This window comes from Gopherus flavomarginatus, chromosome 3 (genome assembly GCF_025201925.1).
Source record: "Gopherus flavomarginatus isolate rGopFla2 chromosome 3, rGopFla2.mat.asm, whole genome shotgun sequence".
Classification (NCBI taxonomy): domain Eukaryota; kingdom Metazoa; phylum Chordata; order Testudines; family Testudinidae; genus Gopherus; species Gopherus flavomarginatus.
In genome coordinates, this window is record NC_066619.1 from 105,805,133 (window position 1) to 105,829,324 (window position 24,192).

Consider the following 24,192-nt stretch of genomic DNA (forward strand, 5'->3'; position numbering starts at 1 on the left):
TTGTAGTTGTACATTTAATTTTTCCTTCCTAAGTGTTTTGCACTTATTTTTATGAATTTTCATCTTGTTGATTTCAGGCCAATTCTCTATTTCGCTGCAGTTGTGTAGAATTGAAATTCTATCTTCCAAAGTGTGTGCAACCCCTCCCAGGGTGGTGTCATTCACAAACGTTATAAGCATACGTGCCACTTGATTATCCAGGTCATTAATGAAAATATTGAATAGTACCAGATCCAGGACTGACTCTGGCGGGACTCCATTAGATGTGCCCTCCCGGTTTGACAGTGTACCATTGATGATTAATTTGTGAGTACGGCCTTCAACTACTTGTACACCCACCTTATAGTGATTTCATGTAGACCACATTCCCCTAGTTTACTTATGAGAATGTCATGTGGCACTAGGGCAAATATCTTGATTTTACTACGGTATTAAGTTACATTACTGCCCAGAACATTAAATGGGAAATCTCACAAAATAGGAAGGGTCAGTACTTGGATGGGTTTACCTTCTCTTGCTACGAGAAGTTGTACTAGTACCAGGAAGTCAATACCGTTGGGTAGCACAGTGGTTCTCAACAGGGTGGTCCATGAGGCCCCATGGCTAAAACCCTGAGCCTAAGCACTAGTGCCTTCCATGGGTCTGAAGCCCCAATCCTTGGTGCCCCCACAGGTCTGAAGCCACATGCAACAGGGCTGAATTCCAGAGCCCTGGTGCTCCCCACAGGGCAGATGCCCTGAGCCTATGGGCAGAGTTGGGGGGGTGGGACACGAGGGTGTTGCCTCTCCCAAAATTACAGTGCAAGAGCAGTGCAGCCCCAAGGCAGCTCCACTCCCCCCACCTTCTTCCCTCCCTGCCCAGGTCGGAGGTGGGAAGCCATAGCCAGGCAGTGAGGGACGGCTGGTGCCATGGAGCAGGCAGCCACGGCATTTCCTCGCTTCTTGCTGCTGCAGGGGGTTGAAGCTGCTCCTCAGCTCCCAGCCCCCTTTGTTCATGCAGCCGGTAAGAGCTGCCTGAGTGGAGGATCCTGCTTTGTGGCTGGCAGAGCCCTCAGGGAACTGGGAGCCCTCCTGCCACATAGCTCCTCCCTGCACCCTGAGCTACTCCCCTGCAGGCACACAGCCCCTACCTACCTGCTGCCTGCACCCTGAGTGGTTTTCAAACTTTTTGAGTTGAGCCCCCCACCTCTGAGTTATAATTTTTGGTTGCCTCTCTCCCCAACCCAGACAGGCTGGGTGGCCTGCTGAGGTGAGTCAGGGGGTGCAGGTGGTGCTCCCTCCCTGGACCCCACCTTGTGGAGCTGACAGGAGCCCTGCCAGCCCCTGCCCATCCAAAATAGAAGTCAAACTACACCTATGCCCAAGGGTCCCCCCTCACTGGGCCCTGGAATTTTTATAGCATGTCATGGGGGGCCACAGAAAGAAAAAGGTTGAGAACCTCTGAAGTAGCACATTTCCCTCCGAAGTCAATGCTAAAGCAGTGCCCGTGCATGTTACTAGGTGGGTCACGGTGCAACTGGAGGTGGCATCTTCTGGCTGTGATGGAAAACCAAGGTTCTGACCACAGGTGCTTATTTAAGTTTCCAGGGTGCTTTTCTGCAAGATAGATACATTAGTTCTGTTATCCAGGCCAATTTTCTAAAATCCCCCCCCGAAATCAGTTGTAACTTGAGCAGTGGTTCTCAACCGTTTCAGGCTCTCGACCCATTTGCAAACCTTGATGGCCCATCATGACCCAGAAACTAGCTATAGTGCAAAAAAAAATCTGGCTTATTAAATATTTCTTACCCGCACTGTATAATGTACACATTAACATAGTAAGTACTAAATAAGTGTACTGTGCGTTCCATAATGCATATCCTGTCTGGCTGGGCTGAGCTCTCTGCTCTCTAGAGTTAAGAGTTCCGTTCAGGTTTGGCCCAGGCTCCTGATGTGGGGGCTGGTTGGACCACATTTGTGAGCATGGCATTGCAACCTGGAGGGGGGTTACAGCAGCACTCACTCAAATTTGGTGTGGACGGCTCCCCTTACCCCCTCCCCTCTCCCGCTCCCCCCCAGCATCAAGACAAAGCGGTGGCTGGGAGAAACCTGAGCTGCATTCTGACCCATGCACTAGGTTGCAACACCTTATCTCCCCACCCCCCGACTGCTCATTCCCCACAGCACAGGAACTCCCCCCCAGCCATTTTGGATGGCTACCCACAGGCTGAGCAATCATGATCTAAAGTATTGTTAATTTCTAATCGCAAGCGCTAAGCATTGTTGCTGTGCCGTGTGGCAGAGAAGCTCTGTTTCAACCACAGAAGTGGCTCCACTTAAATAGACTGAAGTGATCCCTATGTGTAATATGCATTTTAGTTACACACATGAAGCCCTTGGGAATGGAAGCTCTATATCAGTGGTTGGAAACTGAAGCTAGACAAATTCAGACAAGAAATAAAATGAATATTTTTCTAACATTGAGCTTAATTAACCATTGCAGCACTTGAAGTCTTCAAATCCAGACTGGACGCCTTTCTAAAAGATATGCTCTAGTTAAGACAGAAGTTCTGGTCTTGATGCAGGAGGTACTGAGAGAGATTACAGGATCTGTGTTATACAGGGAGGTCAGACTAGAGGATCAGAATGGTCCCTCTTGGTCTTAAAATCTAGTAAATATTCTCTCACCTCTGATGGTGCAAGAACTCTCTCCTTTTACAGCTCAGGCCATCTGTAACAGACTTCATGGCATATCAACAAACTATCTAAGGTAAAATCTCAACTGAAAAGATTTTACTTGCTAATCTCTTTCTCGCTGTTTGCTGCTATTTACTACAATTATTTTGAAAACTCTCTGGAACACAGGTTCTAGGAAAGAGGCTACTCAGGTTAAGTGCTGGGAAAAGGATTTGTCTTCTTATACAATAAAGCTGTTTGCCCATTAATTTAACACTCTCACTTTAACCTGAGCATGAAAACGGAGCAGTGTGTGTCTAGGATGTAAACCTATCTTTTTTACTGTATTTTGCCATATGGAATTTATCAGTATCAATATGGGTCTAAGTATAAATGTTACAGCATGTGAGTAACTGCTGGTTTTCAAACATTAATAACAAAAGTCCAGATTCTGCAAACACTACACCAACTTTCACTCCACAAAAGCATGTGCCAAATCAATGGAACTGATTTTTTTTCCAGGGAATTCACAGCATGGGAGCTAGCTATGTATTTTTGCTGACTTGTACCTTAATAAAATGCTTTAATGTTTTAAAACTAAACCAGAATAATACAAGGAGCCCAGTTTATTCACATGAATAAACAATTTGCAAAATCCCACTAGAATGTCCTTTGGCTTTTTTTGGGGGTGGGGGTGGGGGTGGGGGTGGGGGTGGGGGGGGAGTCCACACAACACCTTAAGTGTACATGGTGCAGTGTAACAGGTAAAATGACAACAAACAAACCAACGTTCCTATCCAGAAGAGCTACAAACTAAACACACAAAAGCTCCTCACACAACAGGACTGCTACTACTTCTGAGTACAAGGAATTTCATGGACAACTTCTAAATTGCACAGTGTCTGTGTTGACTTTTAAAACGAGCTTTAGTGACGTGTCTAGGTTTGTCACATGCATAACATGAACATAACTAGGATTAGGACTTAAGTTAGACGCGGTGACTCCACAACAGTGACATGTTTTTTTTTCTCTGCCCTCATGATCTACAGAAACTCAGCTTCTTTCCCTACTTGGGACACTGTGTGCCCTCCCATTCTCTCTCTCCTGCATGACAGGGTTCCCCATTCTCTGTGTTCCCCTATTCCTGAATTTTTTTGCATTCTCCCTGTCATAAACAGATGGTTAGGGTTAATGTCTCTTTTACCTGTAAAGGGTTAAGAACCTCAGTAAACCTGGCTGACATCTGACCAGAGGACCAATAGGGGGACAAGATACTTTCAAATCTTGGTGAAGGGAAGTCTTTGTTTGTGCTGTTTGTTTGGTTAGTTGTTCGCTCTTGGAGCTAAGAGGGACCAGACGTACAACCAGGCTTTCCCAATCTTTCTGAATCAGTCTTTCATGTCTCAAAATAGTAAGTAATAGCCAGGCAAGGTGGATTAGTCTTATGTTTGTTTTCTTAACTTGTAAATGTGTCTTTTTGCTGGAAGGATTTTTACCTCTGTTTGCTGTAATTTTGAATCTCAGGCTGTGGGGGCGGGTCCTTCTAGTCTGTATGAATCTGAATACCCTGTAAAGCATTTTCCATCCTGATTTTACAGAGATAATTTTTACCTTTTCTTTCTTTAATTACAAGCTTTCTTTTTAAGAACCTGATTGATTTTTCCTTGTTTTAGAATCCAAGAGATTGAGTCTAAACTCACCAGGGATTGGTGGGGGGAAAGGACGGGGGATGGTTAATTCCTCCTTGTTTTAAAATCCAAGGAGTTTGGATCTGTGTAAGCCTCTCAAGGCAACCCAGGGAGGGGAGAATCTGCGGGGAAAAGGAGGGGGATAGTTAATTTCTCCTTGTTTTAAGACCCAAGGGGTTTGGGTCTTGGGCTCGGGTCTTGGGCTCCCCAGGGAAGGTTTTGGGGGAACAGAAAGTGTGCCAGACACAGACTTCTGGCTGGTGGCAGTGTACCAGATTTAAGCTAGTAATTAAGCTTAAAAGTGATTATGCAGGTCCCCACTTTTGAACTCTAAAGTTCAAAGTGGGGAAAAAACCCTTGACACTCCCCATGCCAGGGGCACTGTGTATCTCTTTCCCTCCCCACCAAATAGCTTTCTTTCCTTGGACTGGAAGGGACAGGCCAACAGCTGGCATCTTCCCACTGCATGAAGCAGGCACTGGAGATGATGTGAGCTAGGAGGGAGGAAGGAATGAAGCCTCCTTTACTCTCCTTTCCCTTTGTCTCCTCCTGCTGACTAAACACCCATCCCATAGGTGTTAGGGACTTTGCAGAGAGTTAAGAGCAACTTTTAAAATAATGATAGCTCTTCCAGTTTTCACTAAAGTCAACAAGGGTCTGCCTATTGATGCATAGATTGCCTAAACATTTGCAATCCATCAGATTTGGCATTCAGAAGTTATCATGTTACATCAAAACAGACAGGCAAACAGAGAAATGCTGGGCCTCGTTTCGCCTGGTCCATGCCCTCATCTCCTACTCACCCGCTCTGCCCCACTGAAAGTAGTAAATAAAATACACCCCCCCCCCAAGCACAGCTGTACTTAATTTGCTGTGATTTGTATATAATGGGTTGACACAGAGATTTTCTTTTTTTGGTATTGAAACCACTAGGATGGCCTGTTAGTTGAAAACTGACTCCAGAAATGTTTCAGTAAGTGGAGTGTTTTAACAAGCAGCCACCAACCTCAGAGGCTACTTAAACCAATAATGTATGCTTAAAAAAACAGTGCATGGAAAAGGAAAAAACAAACCTTTCGCACAGCCCAAACCAAATTACTCCTCAGCCCAACCATTAAACGTTTCCTTAAAGAAGGCAAGGAAAATGTCCTGGCTTCTGGCTTGGTAATTAAGCTCTTCGTGGCTTGTCTGGTCTGATCTTTCTGGTTCAGGTTTTATTTTTGTGATTCACCATTGGCCCTGGGGATTTGTAAATGAGGTCAGCCCAAACCCCACATGAGATCTAGAGGTAGCATATGGTTTTATAGTACTGAGGAGGGTGCTAGGAGAAATGGTTTCCCATGCCGGTGTGATCTTAACCACGTATGTGTATCTAAATGCTGACCATGCACTCAATCACATCCTGCTAAGTGTTCTGCCTAAACAAACCCTATTTATGTGCACCAAGAGTACAGGCTTCCAGTGCCCACTTCCTTCTCAGCCACATAAAACTGCCATGTTTTACTTATGTCGGCACAGAAAAAAAACATTTTGTTAGTAAAGGCTTAAATGCAGAGTTTATAGAACACATTTATATGTACAGCCTTAGCAGAAAGGCTGGAGGACCACATCCAAAACAAGTGACATTTAGCTTGTTCACTCTCTCTGTAGGGGCTTTTAGCTAATAGCACACATGAGCCATGCTCCTCCTGTCTCGGACCAGCCAAATTGCCCTGAATCGTTGAGAGCAAGTGCTCTGCAGTGTGCAAGGGGCATGGACTCTCTGGGAAGTCTCACAGAATAGAACCATACCAGTTCTGCAGCAACTCCTGTATAGGCTGAAGGATTTAGCTGAGTGCATGGATGTCTCATTGGCATCAATGGAAAATCTGTATAAAGAACAAATGTGGAATGTCCCATAATGCTCCACAGTGCAATTCCAAGAGGAGAATTTTGTCTCTGGTGAGGAACAAACCCTTAGTGATATCAGGATAGCTCCTGCCCTTAGTTACAACCGTGTAAATCTGGAGCAAATCTCCTGAAGCCAAAAAAAAAAGTTAACACAAAACCATCTTGCCTGTCAAATAGCACAAGTGGACACATCACAGGAAGTGCAGTATTGTGGCCTCCTTCTTCAACCCATTTGATGATGGAGAAGATAACTTTGGAGGAGACATGGAGGGTGTGTGGTGGAATGGTACCTCTCCTTTAAAACATTGTACTATGCTTCGCTCTTTAAACAGCTTGGTCTTGAAGCTCATAAATAAGTTCTCACTAAGCTGCAAAAAAAAAAAGGGGCCAAATCCTAAGCAGCCTAAAAGTCAGCATAACCGGCCCAGGAGCACTGCAGATGAGGTGCCTCAGCAGCCAAAGACTAAAGTAGCAGCGACTGTACCATCATTACACCTCCCCATGACTGGGACAGAAAACATGGTTAGGGGTCAATGGGCAACCCCAGAGGAACCCAATGGTCTTAGTGACTTCCTGTCTTCCATAGTTGTTCATTAGGGCCATTGGCAACTGGTGCAATTTAGAGAAGCCTTCAGGCTGTTCCAAGCTGTGCTGGGGGACTTACCTGGTGTAGATCAGCAGAGAATCAGGGGAGTACAAGACAGTCTTAAAGCCACCCTTGCACCGCTCTGTCTAGGGAGGTATGCCACGGACTCCTCAGCCACCACACAGGATCTGGTCCAGTAAATGTACACCAGTGTCAAACTGGTGTAAGTGAGGGAGGGGGAAACCAGGCTGTGTGTGCCTGTTGCAAAAGAAAAAAAAGCATAATTCACATGGGAATGAAGAGTCCCTTTTTAAAGTAATGTGATTATTATATTCAGCAAATATTCCAGCTTTTCATAGAATCATAGGACTAGAAGGAACCTCAAGAGGTCATCTAGTCCAGTCCACTGCACTCATGGCAGGACTAAGTATTATCTAGACCATCCCTGACAGGTGTTTGTCCAACTTGCTCTTAAAAATCCCCAATGATGGAGATGCCACAACCTCCCTAGGCAATTTATTCCAGTGCTTAACCAGTCTGACAGTTAGGAAGTTTTTCCTAATGTTCAACCTAAACCTCCCTTGCTGCAATTTAAGCCCATTGCTTCTTGACCCATCCTCAGAGGTTAAGAACAATAATTTTTATCCCTCCTCCTTGTAACAACTTTTTATGTACTTGAAAACTGTTATGCCCCCCATCAATCTTCTCTTCTCCAGACTGAACAACCCATTTTTTTCAATTTTCCCTCATAGGTCATGTTTTCTAGACTTTTAATAATTTTTGTTGCTCTTCTCTGGACTTTCTCCAATTTGTCCACATCTTTCCTCAAATGTGGTGCCCAGAACTGGACACAATATTCCAGTTGAGGCCTAATCAGCGTGGAGTAGAGCGGAAGAATTACTTCTCGTGTCTTGCTGACAACACTCCTACTAATAGATCCCAGAATGATGTTTGGTTTTTTTGCACCAGTGTTACACTGTTGACTCATATTAAGCTTGTGATTGACTGTGACCCGCAGAACTCTTTCCGCAGTACTCCTTCCTAGTCAGTCATTTCCCATTTTGTAGGTGTGCAACTGATTGTTCCTTCCTAAGTGGAGTACTTTGCCTTTGTCCTTATTGAATTTCACCCTATTTACTTCAGATAATTTCTCCAGTTTGTCCAGATCATTTTGATTTTAATCCTATCCTCTAAAGCACTTGCAACCCCTTCCAGCTTGATATTATACACAAACTTTCTAAGTGTGCTCTCTATGCCATTATCTAAATCATTGATGAAGATATTGAACAGAACCAGACCCAGAACCAATCCCTGTAGGACCCCATTTGTTATGTCCTTCCAGCATGACTGTGAACCACTGATAACTACTCTCTGGGAATGATTTTTCAACCATTTATGCACCCACCTTACAGTAGCTCCATCTAGGTTGTATTTCCCTAGTTTGTTTATGAGGTGGTCATCCGAGACCACAACAAAAGCCTTACTTAAGTCAAGATATACCACATCTTCCACTTCCCCCCATCCACAAGGCTTGTTACTCTGTCAAAGAAAGCTGTCAGGTTGGTTGACATGATTTGCTCTTCACAAATTCATGCTGGCTGTTACTTATCACTGTGTTGGGTTCGGTCACAGAGACCTTCTTGGGACTGTCACCTGATGCACTGAAACTACCCCAGGCCCAGTTTCCCTGTCAGCTTGGGACTCCAGAACCCTGTCCTGTTAAGCCAGACACGTAACCCAGCTGCAACACACACCTAGGGTCTGAACCACATCCCCAAAGCTTCCGGCTTTAACAGAAAACCACTCAGCAGATACTCCTGTCTCCAGCACCCAGATACCCAGCTCCCAATCGGATTGAAACCCCAAATAAATCCATTTTACTTGGTATAAAGCTTATACAGGGAAAGTCATAAATTGTCCACCCTCTATAACACTGATAGAGAGATATGCACAGCTGTTTGCTTCCCCCAAAGTATTAATCACTTACTCTGGGTTCAATAACAAACAAAAGTGATTTTATTAAGAATAAAAAGTAGGATTTAAGTGGTTCCAAGTAATAACATACAGAACAAAGTCAATCACCAAGTAAAATAAAGCAAAACACCCAAGCCTAAGCCTAATACATTAAGAAACTGAATACAGGTAAATCTCACCCTCAGAGATGTTCCAATAAGCTTCTTTCACAGACTAGACTCCTTCTCAGTTCGGGCCCAATCCTTTCCCCTGGTACAGTTCTTGTTAGTTCCAGCAGGCATCTTAAGTGAAAAGCAGGGGATTCCACATGACTGGGACCCCTTTGTTCTGTTCCACTCCCTTTCATAGCTTTGGCACAAGGCGGGAATCTTGTGTTTCTCTCTAGGTTCCCACCCTCCTTCTAAACGGAAAAGCACCAGGTTAAAGATGGATTGCAGTATCACGTGACCTGTTCACATGTCCTGTGAGACTTCATTACACACTCACTGGCACACACATATACAGGAAGGCTTACAAGTAAACAGAGTCCTAATTGTCTTAGTTTATGGGGGCCATCAATTTCCAAACCACCATTAATGGCCCACACTTCACATAACTACAACAGGACCTCAGAATTATATTTCATATTCCTAATTTCAGATACAAGAATGATACATTCATACAAACAGGATGAACATGCTCAGTAGATTATATGCTTTGTAATGATACCTTACAAGAGACCTTTTGCATAAAGCATATTCCAGTTACACCATATTTACACTTATAAACCTATTTCCATAAACATATGGAGTGCAACATGACACCTTCCTCCTGAACTTACTGCCGGAGTCTTTGACACTGTCCATGGCAGAGGCAGTACACGTAAAATCCCTCTTTATCTCTGGTCACACCCCCTTCCAATACCTTTAAACCCTATGATGTCATAGGTGTCTTAGCAAAGTTCTGTATTCCTGGTCCCTGAGTGCCTGAAAACATGTTGGGGTGCAGTATTGCTAACAGAATGCAGATAGCTATATCTGTTGAAGTGTAGGTGTCTTGGCATTTAGCCACCAATGCCATGAGGCAGCATGCCTCAGTTTCCCCATTCACACAGCAGTGTAGGCCTGTTATGCTGCTGTGCCAAGCTCTAAGCCTGTTTACAGGTATAAGCTGAAAAATATGCTGTCTTGTTACCATCCCTAGCATGTACAAAAGTTTTTTCCACAAATGAGGAATGTTACACAGCTTTAAAAGGTTTACCATTAGTATTAACTCCCTTCTCTTGACCCATAGATGAAGAAGCAAAAGACACAAGATAAACAGCCAGTTTATGACAGACAGACACTTTGTTCACACAGTTTGATTTGTTCAGTGTCTATTCCATTTTCCAATCCCTTTGTGTACTATGGTAGGTGCTCAGATACAGATTCTTCTGCCCCTTTGGAGAAGGCTCTTAATTCCCTCTCTGGGCTCCCCTCTGATGCAGACACTCCTGTGTCCCCTAAAAGGGAAGGTGACCTTTATCCAGCTGTGGGCTCACAGCTACCAGATATGACAGACTTTTCACTGGCCAGCAAAATCTCCCCATCCCCCCCTTCTCTCAGGTTGGACTTGCTTTCAGCTACAGAACCCTTGGGGTCTGTCCCCACTGCAGCAGTCACCAGGACCCAAACTTCCATCTCTGGGATACATGGCTCTGTGCACCCCAGGGCAGGACCTGTCCCCTGCTGGCCCGCAACTCCTGGCAGTCAGCAGCTGGGAAGGCCTCCCTGTTACAAAGAGGAACATCCCCCTCCCCCAGGGAGATGATCACAGGACAGGAGCCGGCTCTATCCAGCCCTTCTCGCAGGGATCTGCCTTGAGCCCCGGGGCTGTAGGAACTGGTTTTGACCACCCTTCCCCAAAAGCTGCATTCTCCACTGCTAGAGGAATTAAAGAGACACTCTCCTATTCCCCCAGCAGCACGTGTGACTTCAACCTCCCCTCTGGGGCTTTCAGCACAAGATTCCTTCTTGCTGCTAAGAAACCCTGGGACAGATTCCCCCACATCGAAGAAATCATTTCCCAGTAGAAACAGTGGAAAATTATGTGTCACTGCTGCAATGGTCAGTTGAACCTGCAAATCACCAGTTTCCATGTGTGCCTTAGCTAAAGGTGCAAGGACTTTGTAACCTCCCACCAATTCTAATTCTGCCATTTTTCCTGGTAACAAATCTTCTCCTGGATCAGGTCCCTGTTGACTACAGAAATTTCTGCATCAGTGTCTCTCCATCCTTGGATCACTGTGCCATTAAGCTTAACAGCATGCATATGCTCTCTCCTTGCTGGTGTAGAAGCAACTTTTACAAATCCTGTGTGGAAAGAGGCAGCACCCTGCGATACCCCTGTTCTCTTGAGAAGCAGCAGATTCATGTGTTACCTGCTGCCTGTTTCCACTCAGCCAAGGACACTTATTCCTCAGGTGTTCTGTGGACTTAAAATGATAGCACCTTCTGGGCTCCTCTGCTTGTACAGGAGGCTTGGGACAAGTAACAGGGGAATGGGGAGGTGAATGCCAAGCCTCCTTTTTCCCAGGGATAAAACAGTGATTCTGCTTTCCACCAACCCTGTACCCCTCTGTCAGTGGTTTATATTTAACTGCAGCTTGTGACTGCTCGTGAGAGTCTGCAAACCCAGCTAATTCCCCCACTGCACCCACCTTTTTGTCCCACAAATACTGCTTTACATGATCACTGCACATATTTTGGAAGTGTTCCTGAGCAACAAAATCATACATTTTTTCCAAGCTTGTAATGCCTTTTCCCCTCACCCACTTGTCTAACAAATCTTTCATTTCATTTACATAAGCCACATTACTCAATTCAGATCCCCTCTTAAGAGTCCTGAATTTAAACCTGTAGGTTTCAGGTGTAATCTGAAACTGTTTCAAAACCAGTTCCTTAAATTTACCATAGTTTGAAGCATCAGCAATAGTCATCTTACTGAATATGTACAGAGCTCTCCCAGTCAATTTTGCAACCAAAGTGGTCATTTTTTGATCTTCAGGAATCGCATGGAGAGTGCACAGTCTCTCCAAGGTGATGAAATGTTTGGCAATATCACTGGATTCATCATACTGCAGGTATAACTGCTCCCATTTATGGATTTTTTGGGAACTAGAGCCAGCTGCTGAACGGTTTTGTCTCTTCCACTCCATTACAGCCAGTTCATGCTTCTGGGTCTCAATCTGGGCCTGTATTTTTCTGTCTTTTAACTCCAGGGCTAGCTGCCTCTCTCTTTACTTCTCCATCTGGGCAGCTTTCTGGTCTTCAAGTTCTTTGTCTTTTAGCTCCATGGCTCTTTCGTGGGCTGCTTTCTGTGCTTCAATTTGAGCCTATTTCTGGGCCTCCATGGTTTACCTGGCCACATCTGCTTTTTTGAGCCTCATTTCTGCCTGCCACATTTGAAACTCATGGTCCTTTGCCTTCTCTTCTGCCTCCAGTCTGGCCAGCTCTAGTTTTGTAGCTGCCTCACTGGTAGTCATTTTTCTGCTGTCTTGTGCTTATTTCCCTCACCCAAAATAAACGAACAGAAAATAACAAACCAGTAACCACTTTGTCTGTTCTCCGGCCATCACACTTAAAATCACTACCAGTGTCTCAAAGCAATCAGCTGTGCCCAGATCCCGCCAACAACACCACTGTGACGGGTTGGTCACAAAGACCCCATTTGAGATTGTCACCTGATGAGCTGAAACTACTCCTGATCCCGTTTTCCCTGTCAGCTTGGGGCTCCAGAACCCTGTCCTGTTGAGTCAGAGACACAAGCCTGCTGCAACACAGACCCAGGGTCTGAACCACGTCCCCAAAGCTTCAGGCTTTAACAGAAAACCACTCAGAAGGTACTCCTGTCTCCAGCACCCAGACACTCAGCTCCCAATCGGATCGAAACCCAAAATAAATCCGTTTTACTTGGTATAAAGCTTATACAGGGAAAGTCATAAATTGTTCACCCTGTATAACACTGATAGAGAGATATGCACAGCTGTTTGCTCCCCCGGTATTAATCACTTATTCTGGGTTCAATAACAAACAAAAGTGATTTTATTAAGAATAAAAAGTAGGATTTAAGTGGTTCAAGTAATAACAGACAGAACAAAGTCAGTCACCAAGTAAAATAAAGCAAAACACCCAAGCCTAAGCCTAATACATTAAGAAACTGAATACAGGTAAATCTCACCCTCAGAGATGTTCCAATAAGCTTCTTTCACAGACCAACCTCCTTCTCAGTTTGGGCCCAATCCTTTCTCCCGGTACAGTTCTTGTTAGTTCCAGCAGGCATTTTAGGTGAAAAGCAGGGGATTCCACATGACTGAGACCCCTTTGTTCTGTTCCACTCCCTTTTATAGTTTTGGCACAAGGCGGGAATCCTTTGTCTCTCTCTGGGCTCACTCCCTCCTTCTAAATGGAAAAGTACCAGGTTAAAGATAGATTCCAGTATCATGTGACCTGTGCACACGTATACAGGAAGGCTTACAAGTAAACAGAGTCATCCACAACCAATTGTCCTAGTTAATGGGGCCATCTAGATTCCAAACCACCATTAATGGCCCACACTTTGCATAACTACAATAGGACTTCAGAATTATATTTCATATTCCTAATTTCAGATACAAGAATGATACATTCATACAAACAGGATGAACACGCTCAGTAGATTATATGCTTTGTAATGATACCTTACAAGAGACCTTTTGCATAAAGTATATTCCAGTTACATCATATTTACACTTACAAACATATTTCCATAAACACATGGAGTGCAATGTCACAATCACCTCATTGGCTTCAGGGTGTTTGCAAATTGATTTCTTAATTATTTTCTCCATTATCTTTCCTGGTACAGAAGTTAAACTGACTTGTCTGTAGTCTCCCTTTTCATAGGATAAGCACTATCATTTTAAATGTTTTAAAACGTTGCTTTTCACATCTAGAAAATGTCCAGCTACTGCCAAGTTCAGGTCACAGTATATGGTCTTCACCTCAATTTCCATAGCAACTGTGCTTCAGGGGTATCTTTTATTCTCAAACAATCTTAGCCACAAAATAGCATGAAGCCATTTTACATAGTGCTACTCCTGTCCCTCCCCTCATAAAATCATCCCTTACAGGTGGATGAAATAATATACAAAGTCTGGACTTTGGGAAGATGTTGTTGACAACTCTGTTTTAAATATGGCTCCATGTGCTACTTTGTTACCAGAGTCCATGGAGCAGGGTAACATCAGTCTTTGTGTAAAGGGGTTTTTGTGGAACCCTTGTGTCACTGCTGAGCAGTATTCAGCTGCCAATAAATTCAGAAATGACTGTTAAGGGTGAGGTTTTAATTAATCTCTGATTGATTCTGATTTTAGATTACACCTCCACCCCCAGTCACAAGTTTCCTCTCCTCTTTTAAACCACAGACTTTTCCATGTGGAATTTCCTGTGAAACTTACAATTAAAAGCTACCTATTGGAAAAAAACTAGATCAGGTTTTGAATTAGAGGAGAGTGAACAAAATCTCTATTCCCTTTGTAAAAGAGCTGCAACCTCACTTGTTTGAAAAGGGCTCCAGCAGAAACTTGACACAGACATACTCCTAACTGAGGATGAACACCTTTGCTTGCTTTTAAAGAATATTTTGATTTAACGACTATATCACTTTTGTCAGTCTGAGCCCAGTGGAAATCAATAGCTGGGCACAAACAGATGCACCATACCTGTGTGTGCTGAATTCAGACTCATTGTTTATTCAGGATTTGTAGGGCTGAGGCGGACAAGATATCTGCCATGAATGACAATCCTCCTTCCCAACTGGACCTGGGGTATGGATAAGCTGTACAACCACTACACAGTCACTATTGTTTGAGGCTATTCTAGTGGTTGCAACATACTACCCTCTTCTTGCACAGCAGGTGTTCGTGAGCAAATCTGTGTAGTTCCTGACTCATGGCCCCACTCCATGCTCACATGGGGAGAGTTAGGCACACCGCTTTTCAGGCTCAGTGTGCCAGTGCAACAGAGGCAGGATTTCCCCCCAAGTGTGCATTTGATTGTTCAAGAAACTTACGAGCTCCATTGGCGATGGCATGGAGATGATTAGCTTTGCAAACCTGAGCAAACTGTGGAGATAGAGAAGGAGGCTGGAGAACCCTGAAAGCTCTGCCACCTTGGTAGCTCCTGTTTTAAGGTTAATAAAGAATGAGTCAGACAAAAGTAATTAAATAAGCAAGCTGCATTATCTGTACAAAAATGACATAAATACAGGTTTTCTAGGGGAGGAAATCCTCCTTCTATAATACTCAGCAATCCTCATCATCTTATGGGGATGCTGCCAAGTCACAATTCATAGGACAAACATCTGAAATTATATTTATATGGTGTGAAGGGGACACAGTGGCCTTGCCAGACCTTGGCTCCAAATGTTTATCCTAAGCACAGTTACATGGCTAATATCCAACTTGGGATCGTCTGAATATGTTTTGCTATTAAAAAATGTAAATACTTCCCTGCACTGCTTTTCATTAGCTATTGTACTAGAAACAACCACCAAATCATTAGTAAAGAATTTGTCCTCCTTGTTCCATGCATAACTATAGTTTCACAAGTAGAAAAGCCTCTCTTCCCCAATTGTCATAGTTTATGAAACAATCTTTACACAGTGAAATGTATCCAAAGTTAAATGAAAGTGCTAATAAAACCATGAAAATTACACTATTACCACTGATTTTAGAGGAACAAAATTGCAGGGAGATCACAAAAAAAGTCCCCAAAATAGTTTTTATCTGGACAACAATGTACAATTATTAATATTGCACTTTTTATACAAGGAATCCTAATAAATATACACAAAAAGATATACATTTACATACATAAAAAGACTTTTTTGTTTGTTTTTAAATAAAAGTTCCACTGATTCTTAGCAACGTGATTTCTCAGAGACCCATTTATAGAGAGAGTGTTCCCTGCCACACACACTTTGGAATGACCAAACTGGAGGCAATTTAATGCAATGGACCTGGTGTTAACCTCACAGGAGAACTTCCAGGCTTGTTGAAAAATCCACATGTAAGGTAAGCTGCAACATAGCAATACTTGAACAGTGTTTTATTACTGCATCACAAGACGAGTGTCCCACTGGGGGTGACACAAGAGGCACAGCCAAACCTTACATTTAGAGATAGTCCTAAACCAAAACTCTGGATCTGGGCATCTCTCCCTCAAACTTTGGGGAAGTTCAAATCCAAACTTAGTATTTCAGGACAAATTCTGCAAGGTGCTGAGCAACCTGGATTTCCACTGACTTGAGGATGCCCAGCACCTTGAAGGATGAAGCACTTAATTTTTGATTATCGATGCAATTAGGAGAGAGAATCACAATGAGCAGGCAAAATCATGTTACAAATGGGAAATCTGACACTCACTTCTCAGATCACCTCTGACTGTAGAGTTCTATTCATGGACTAGAACTCCTTCACTTTCTAGCATCCACTTTTTTGTGCATCTTTTAGGAATCTGTGCCACCACTTTGGGGCCAAAGCTGATGATGCAGCATTCTGCATGTCTACGTGACAGAAAGAACTATAACAAATCAGACCAATTGAATTCTCCTTCTTGATAAATTAATAGTTATCACTGGAGGATTTGGCTGTAATTGAGAGAAAAATTCCACACTGGCAGGACATAGAAATCATTTCTATAAATTCAAAGTTAGAAATAGACCAAAACCCCAGATCTGAAAGCCCAATAACTCTGGGATCTCAGGCTTCTCTCTTCCCCAGATACATTTTAATCATGTTAAGATGCAGCATGGTAAGTAGCTCTTGTTGCCACAAATATATACAACTCCTCCTACAAGTGCTCTGCACAGAGCAATGATGGCAGATATGCACGGAGGCCTGTCAATAGCAGATCATTCTGTCATTCACTTTCCTTTTCTGCATAATACTGTACTTCACTTTTTTATGTTGGGGGAAAAACTTGGTGCACTTATTTAGATGCATTTTAAACTTATGCATGTTTTCGCACAATGTTGAACCTCTTTTTCAGATACTATGAGAGGGAGAGAGAGGGAGACAGAGAACAGGAATACAGCTTTAGGACAGCAGTTTTAAAACACCAAAGCCAGATGTTTATGTTAACAAACCCTTCTAGAACAGAATATCATAGAATATCAAGGTTGGAAGGGACCTCTAGGGCAAATGATGTCTCTGCCCATTGCTTAGCTGAATGTTTAGTTCAATTCCTTTTTTCAGTAGCCCATGATCTGTCAAGCTGTTTGATCCATGCCCTGGTGGTCTGATCTGCTACTAATGGGAGTTTTTGCTTTGATGTTTTTCCCCATCTGCTGGTTGATGTGTATCACAAGGCCTGTATGAGGATTCCTAGGCAGCTCTGTTCCACTCAGGCCTGACATGTTGCTTGTCTTCTCTTTCTTTTTGGTCTCCCACTACGACTGTGCTTTGCTGCATTCCACCTCTCAGCCTCACTGAAGGGAAAACTTGCCAAGTTCTTTACAACACCAATTCAGTAAAGTTAAAAAATACAAAATAAAAATAAATAAATAAAATGAAGAAAACTGAATTCTGTCCCATTTGTTTTGTAACAGTCCTTTCTGTAGTGAAGCAAAGGCTGATGCCTCTGATTCCCTATCTCAATTGCTCTCATCTTCATGCTTTTCCACAAGTCCCACAGCAGCGAGATTTGAACTGGGTGAGCTGGCAGAGTTTGAGCTGCTTCACCTTCTCACAGTACCTGGTGGTGTCTCTGCACTCCACTGGCAAAGGGGGAACAAAAAGGAGATGCAATGAAAGAACAGTGACTTACCTCCCAGTAACTGTGATTCTTCAAGATTTCTTGTCCACGTGGACCTCCCCAGAGGTGCACATGCACCTCAAGAATCTACACAGACATGGCCTTGAAGAATTTAACATCCAGAGGTTGCTTTTAGACCACACAATCAGAGAGGGGAGTACTGGGTTAGCAGTAGTACTGCTGACAGGTTAGTGGGATACCTGCATCTTGGGGTTGTCACTGCACTCATGGGAGTTTTGCTCTCGGGCACCCACAGGAGATATCCCCATTGTCCAGTTGGCATTAAAGATATAAATAAAATAAGGAGTTGCTTTTTAAAGAGAATCGCTCCATGGTACCTTTATGTACTTTATTGGCTTGGGAGATCCACACTGGTTGATCTGGAGCTTGGATGCTCCATACTGGCTAGTTCTGAAGTTATCAGGTGAGATTCTGTGCTGTGTTTCTAACAGGTGAGCACTGAACTTGCAGCCCAGGGAAGGGGTTAAGCAACCTTTGCACTCTCCTAATCCTGGGCTGTTTTGAGGCCCAGAGACCCTCCCTAGGGGCCCGTCTCATTTACAGCAGCCTCTTGGTGTTGCCCTATGGGCTGTGGCACTGCCTGGAATCTCCACAAGGCTATGTGTCGTGGCCCAACACACCCTTCCTCATGCCTGCTTGTGAGGGGATCCTCAGAAGGCAGCTTTATTCTTGTATGCTATAGTGCTGGTGCCAAAGGAATTTTCCCCTGGCTGGAGTTGTGACTTTTAGGGTCCTTTTATGCCACTCCAGCCATTTTGCTGGCAGAAAGGGGTCACAGAGAGGGTGAGGGTCTCAATCGCCTCCTTTAAGCTCCACCTCTGACAGTTCTGTCCTCCCTCAGCAAGCCAAGCCATGCACACTGCGTTTGGGCTGGCTTTACCGAGCACCTGTATTTGCCTCTAGAGGGGGGCAGAAGGCCTGTAGCAAGCCCTTCTGTAGTCTAGTGCTGCAGAGTGGTTCTGCTGGTGCTCCACAGCGCCCAGCCTCTGTGGAGATCCCCAGTACTCAGCCTCAGAATTGCTGGCTGCACACTAGACTCCAAGTTTTGGCCCTTAAACTCAATGGTTCAGAGTATTTGGGAGCCGTGACTGGCGAAGAGGTTGTGATTTACACTCATGCTGCTTTGTGAATACTGACATAACACTAGGCTTGGTTTCCAAAGAGTCACATCTGTTCTAGATCATTTATTCTTTTTGCAGTATTTATAATATGTGCGTTTTTTGGCAGGCCCAATTAAGTGCTAGTCACGTGAAAGCCACTCCAGGAATTCCCAGTACTAATCAACTCAGCCACCTCAGCTTTGCTTGATGTTAACATCAGCTAACTACTTGTTTATGACTTCTTACTTCTCTCCATACCAATAATGGAAACTTAGGACAGCACCTATTACTTTTAGCCCTATTAGCAGGGAGATGAGATCCCAACTCTTAGAAAACAACAAACACTGGAGCCATTCCAATAGGAACACTTGATTTTGCAGGCTGCAATTTGCCATTTTTCAGACAAATGTTTTCCCAAGAAGCCCGGCAGTGGGGCCCAACACTGCACTCTGGGGACCCAGCTCTGTGGAGAAGATTCACAGATGGCTCCTTTCTCCCACAGGAACGTACTGTTTTCGCAGGGGGTGATGTTGCAGCGTTGCCAGTTTGCAGGTCTGGGCCTCCAGGAACAGTAGTGCTCTAGCACGGGTTTGTTGGTGCGAACATGCACGCATTCCACTCGCCTGGACTGGAAGCCGTAGTTCCCACATGTAGCTGTACACAGAGTCCATAGACTGACCCTCCAGTGCACACCACAGATATCTGTCCAGCAGTTCTGTGTGCTCAAAGGCCTGTTAATAAAAAGGACAGAGATATTATTATAATACCAGGCAGGAAATAAGAGGCTTAGTCACGCTGGGTATTCCTCAAACACTGGGGATACTATAGGCCCTATAGCTCTGATCCTGAACCCCTCTGAACACTTACTGAACCTGATCCACAGTGATTGTAAACTAGCATAGATCGATTGTCTTAATGGACTGGGTTGAGGCTCTGGCCCATTGACTTCAACTGGCAATTACAGAACAGGACTCAGAGGCCAGATCCTCAGCTGTTGTCAATTGGCATAGCTCCAATGGAGTCTATGGAGCTATGTATCCATTTACACCAGCTGAGGATCTGTCTCAAACAACTTTAGCACTTCTTCTGTCCATAAAGTAGTTTACAACCCGATACTGCCTTACAGATCTACTGCAGAGTTGTAACGAACCAAGAAGTGGCTGATGTAAGCCACTAGAGTTTCGTTACTGTAAATCAGGGATCGGCAACCTTTCGGAAATGGTGTGCCAAGTCTTTATTTATTCACTCTAATTTAAGATTTCGCGGGCCAGTAATACATTTTAATGTTTTTAGAAGGTCTCTCTCTCTAAGTCTATAAACTATTGTTATATGTAAAGTAAACAAGTTTTTTAAAATGTTTAAGAAGCTTCATTTAAAATTAAATTAAAATGCTGATCTTATCAGTTCAGTGCAGTGGTTCTTAACCTGGTTTTGGCTGGGCTTGGGCCGCTGCAGCAGCTCGGCAGGGAGGAGCCACCTTCCGGAGGCACTGGAAAGCCGGAGTGTCCTGCTTGCAGCAGCAGTGAGCCCCAGCCATGGAGAAGCTTGAGAGGTGCAGGGGGGCAGCAGCTCTGCAAAGGCAAAGCTGCACCCCCCTCGCCCTTCTTGACCAGGCTGCAGCCTGGCGCCCCCCTGGGGGCTCCTGCAGGCTGCAGTGGATGTATGCGGGCGCCAGCCCCCATGCACCCCCGGCTCTCCCCTTGCCTAGGGTTACCATATTTCAACAATCAGAAAGAGGGGAGACCCCTGCCCTAGCTCCCATCCACTCCCTCCCACTTCCCACCCCAATTGCCCCAGTCAGAAGCTCCAACCCCTCCCACTTCTTGTCCCCTGACTGCCGCCTCCTGGGACCCCTGCCCCTAACTGCCCCCCAGAACCCCAACCTCTACTAAGCCTCCCTGCTCCTTAATCCCTGACTGCCCCCTCCTGAGACCCCCCCAACCTAACTGTCCCCCTAGGACCCTACCTGTCCCCTGACTGTCCCAACCCTTATCCACACCTCTGCCCCCAGACAGACCCCCGTGACACCCACGCCCCATCCAACCACTCCCCATCCCCTGACAGGACCCCCAGAACTCCCGACCCATCCAGTCCTCCCCCTGCTCCCTGACTGCCCTCTGGGACTCTGCTTACCATGCCCATGCTGGTCAGATGCTGGCTCCACATGGAGGCAAAACTCCAGGTGGAGTGCTGAGGCAGCCGCAGGGGCGGAGCTGCGGGAGGGGCAGAACCCGAGCACGGTGACGGGAGAGCTGGGGGGCATGCCTGCCCAGGCTGTGGCCCAGTGCCTCCCGGAGGGGGCTCCTGCAGCGGATGCATGTGGGCAGTGGTCCTTGTGTGCCCCCTGGCTTCCCCCCTCACCATGCCTGAGCTCTGCAGCTCCTGGGAGAATGAGCCACTGCCCCTCCTGCAGCAGGCTCAGGGCCCCGCGCCCCGGCGACTCACGCTCCCGGGAGCCACAGAACCCAAGCGTGGTGAGGAGGGAACTGGGGGGCGCGCCTGCCGTCGGTCTGGGGTCCCGGCCTCTGGCCCTGCTCAGCCTCCTGCTGGCTGAGTGATTGGAACCCCAGGCTGGCAGGATGCTGAGCGGGGCCGGTGGCCGGGACCCCAGCCGGCAGCCACGTGCTAAGCAAATTGGCTCACATGCCAAAGGTGGCAGGCGTGTGGTAGGTTGCCGACCCCTGCTATAAATGCAACAAACCTGGGTTTCAGGTATCCTTGTTATGGTTTTACAAATGGCACAAACAAAAACCTGTGTTCAGAATCCAACCTTCTCCTTCTGTACAGCTAATATTCAAGAGCATTTGGTGCTCATTTAGTTATTGCACAGGATGCTGCCAAGCAATGCTAGTTGGGATGGCTTTGGCAATGCGAATGCTCATCCACTAGCAAAACACTGGAAGGGAGAATTCGGGTTTCTCTGTAAAAATAGTCTCAAACACATATGGATCCTGATTCTTCTGTAACTTGTACCAGTATAACTCCATTGACTGCAACAGAGTTATTCCTGAGAAGTGAAAGGAGAATCAGACCCTTAAATCCAAAAAACTACAAAGGCAGTAAAATCTCTGGCCTAATTCATAGGCCTCTGTACAGAAGAGTGGTTCTGATGATGAGGGATTCTGTAATACCTTGGCAGGGTACTGCACTGGTCAGAAGAGACAGAATTCCCATCCCTGGTCTGGCAGAAAATCTGTCTGTGCTGTACAGCTAGTCGTGGTCCGATGCATGGCCCATTACACTGCAAAAGTAGAAAAAGGACACTCAGTGGCGTAAAGAGAGAACATGCCCGGCTTTTATGAAGCCCTTCTTGGGAGCTGATGAGCAGAGATGTATGTTGCTGAGCTGCAGACACTCTCACTCACTTCATAGAGATCAGTAGGTTTCTAAGTCCAAGTGCACAGTTTTCTTGTATCCCACGCAGCCTCCCCAAGGCAGCATTAAAACTTATTTCTGCTTCTGCTCTGTAGATTAATTCCCCTCCCCCTTTGCCTATTTCAATCTTAAATCCATCTGCTTGGACAAATAAAAAGCTCTCATCTTATTAGCCCAGAGCTTGTGATCCATACAGGAAATCTTGCTACAGTCCCTTTACTGTGTATTTTACAGCTTGCACTATCAGAATTTATAGCCAAATGGTTCAAGCAAGACTGAATCAGGCCAGCAATGTTTTTTTCTTTAACACAAAGATGTGCTAACTTATTCAAACCTGTCATTCAGCCTCCTGTGGTTTAATTTGTTTCCACTCTTCCCAGCTTAAATCACAGACAGCTAAAGGCATGAAGCATGTGACTAGGGCACCATCTTTCATCAACTCTTATGAAACTGCTTGGTTTCCAGGCAGCCAATATCTGGAAACTGTTTTTGGCAGGGGACTGCTGATTTGGAGATGGACGAGAAGGGACATGAATGTAGGGATCAAGGAATTTCCATCAGTACAAAGGTAGAGCAGGCTGAGATTCCTACTTGGCACTAGCCCTCACCTGTGCCACCTCCCTACTGCCAGAAACCCTCTTCCGCCCTGGCATGCCCTCCTCACATCTGGCATTAGTTCTCAACCAACACCTGGACCAGGGTCCAGCAGAAAAGAGGAAGCTTGGTTGGGATCACAACAACTAGGGTGAGCTGGAGTGGAGAGACAGATGAATTGATTGCAAGAAAGTGTGTTTTGTGAAAAGATAAGTAGACATGGCCTCAGAAGGAGGAGAGGGAGTAATCACTAGCGTGGCTGGGGTCAGAGAACCAATTAGGTGGAGAGTGCGGGATTGAATATGCTCAAATTCATCTGGAATGTTCACCAAAGACCTAAGTGGTCTACAGAGTAATACTCTATTGTTAGGCAGCCTAATGCTTTGGTGCAAGCACACTAAGGAGAGCACTTCCCTGCAGGCTGGAAGAGAGAGACGCAAGTCAATGCAAGGCTTTCCACAGGGGGTGTTGGCTCAGGTGTATGTAGGTATCATTAATGTGTGTGCTTAGGGCGGGACTGCTCGAGCTGTACATGCTGGCAATCTTCATCATAAACAAGCCTGAGTGAATGGGAGTCTTAGGGGATATGTCTTGAAGCTTTGTTGCACTGTAAGAAAACACAGGCTGTGGAGGTTAAATAGCCACAGTAATCCACTTAAAACTAAATGAAAGAAGATGGGAGGTACAAGAAAGTAACTCATTTTGGAGAGGTCTAGGTCATCTATTTATTTTCACTTTAGTCTGGGAAAGCTAATCACTAAACCTGATCAATATGAACCTGATGTCCCTCGGGGTGAAACCTATGTCACTGATCCACAGCCAGTGGTCTGTTCCTAATTGCAATTAACGTAATTGTCTTGTAGACATGGCTTGGAACAGAGCTGTATAGGTTTACATGGAGCTTGAGAAATGCTTTTTTTCAGGTAAGTAGTAGAAATATTATATTATAAAGCACAAAGGTCAGGTAAAACAGATGAATTCATGGGTCTTTGATGATTGAGACTAGGTATGACATCATGAGAAATGATATACACCACCACAGGTTACAACCACCCATGTGAGTTAACTGGCCAACAGCTAGTATTACACAATCCTTACCTGAAATTTCAAAGAAAGTACAAATTGAGCAATTTGTTCCTCTGTTTTGAAAGAATGTTCAGCTCTTTACTCATAAATGCAGCATAACTCAGTCTATGTTCTGAGTGAACTTTCTCCAAAATACACATACATAGCATTTAATGAAGTTATTTTCAGTTAGCTAATAGTAACAAATCTCATCTTGATGATGGCGCTGGATGCTTTGCAATAACGTTTGTCCCATGAACATTTCATAAAATGAGTTACTGACCTTGATGGAACAAAACAGTCAATGTTGTATGCTGTGTAATGAGTAGCTTTTGTCTATAAGGCTGTATTTAGTATATTAGTATATACTATATATATATATATATGAGACTATTATGGTCATATCAGAAATTACAGAATTTATGTGGCTAA

General features: G+C 44.8%; 1 protein-coding gene across 5 annotated transcripts in view; it reads right to left on the reverse strand.

Annotated features, from left to right (window-relative positions):
- Positions 1-8,884: 8,884 nt before the first annotated feature.
- Positions 8,885-24,192, reverse strand: part of ADAMTSL1 (ADAMTS like 1) — a 703,248-nt gene continuing 687,940 nt past the window's right edge. For 4 of the 5 annotated variants that reach the window (XR_007773162.1, XR_007773161.1, XR_007773160.1 and 1 more), the window contains 4 exons: positions 21,858-21,967; positions 19,237-19,457; positions 13,029-17,567; positions 8,885-9,010 (listed from right to left, as the gene is read on the reverse strand). Coding sequence is in view for 1 of the 5 variants with exons in the window: in XM_050944097.1 (XP_050800054.1) it covers positions 17,461-17,567; positions 19,237-19,457; positions 21,858-21,967 (438 nt within the window). In the remaining 4 variants the exon portion in view is untranslated. Of the gene's footprint in view, positions 9,011-12,837; positions 17,568-19,236; positions 19,458-21,857; positions 21,968-24,192 lie in introns of those variants that run through there. The other variant, XM_050944097.1, reaches the window with a different exon arrangement.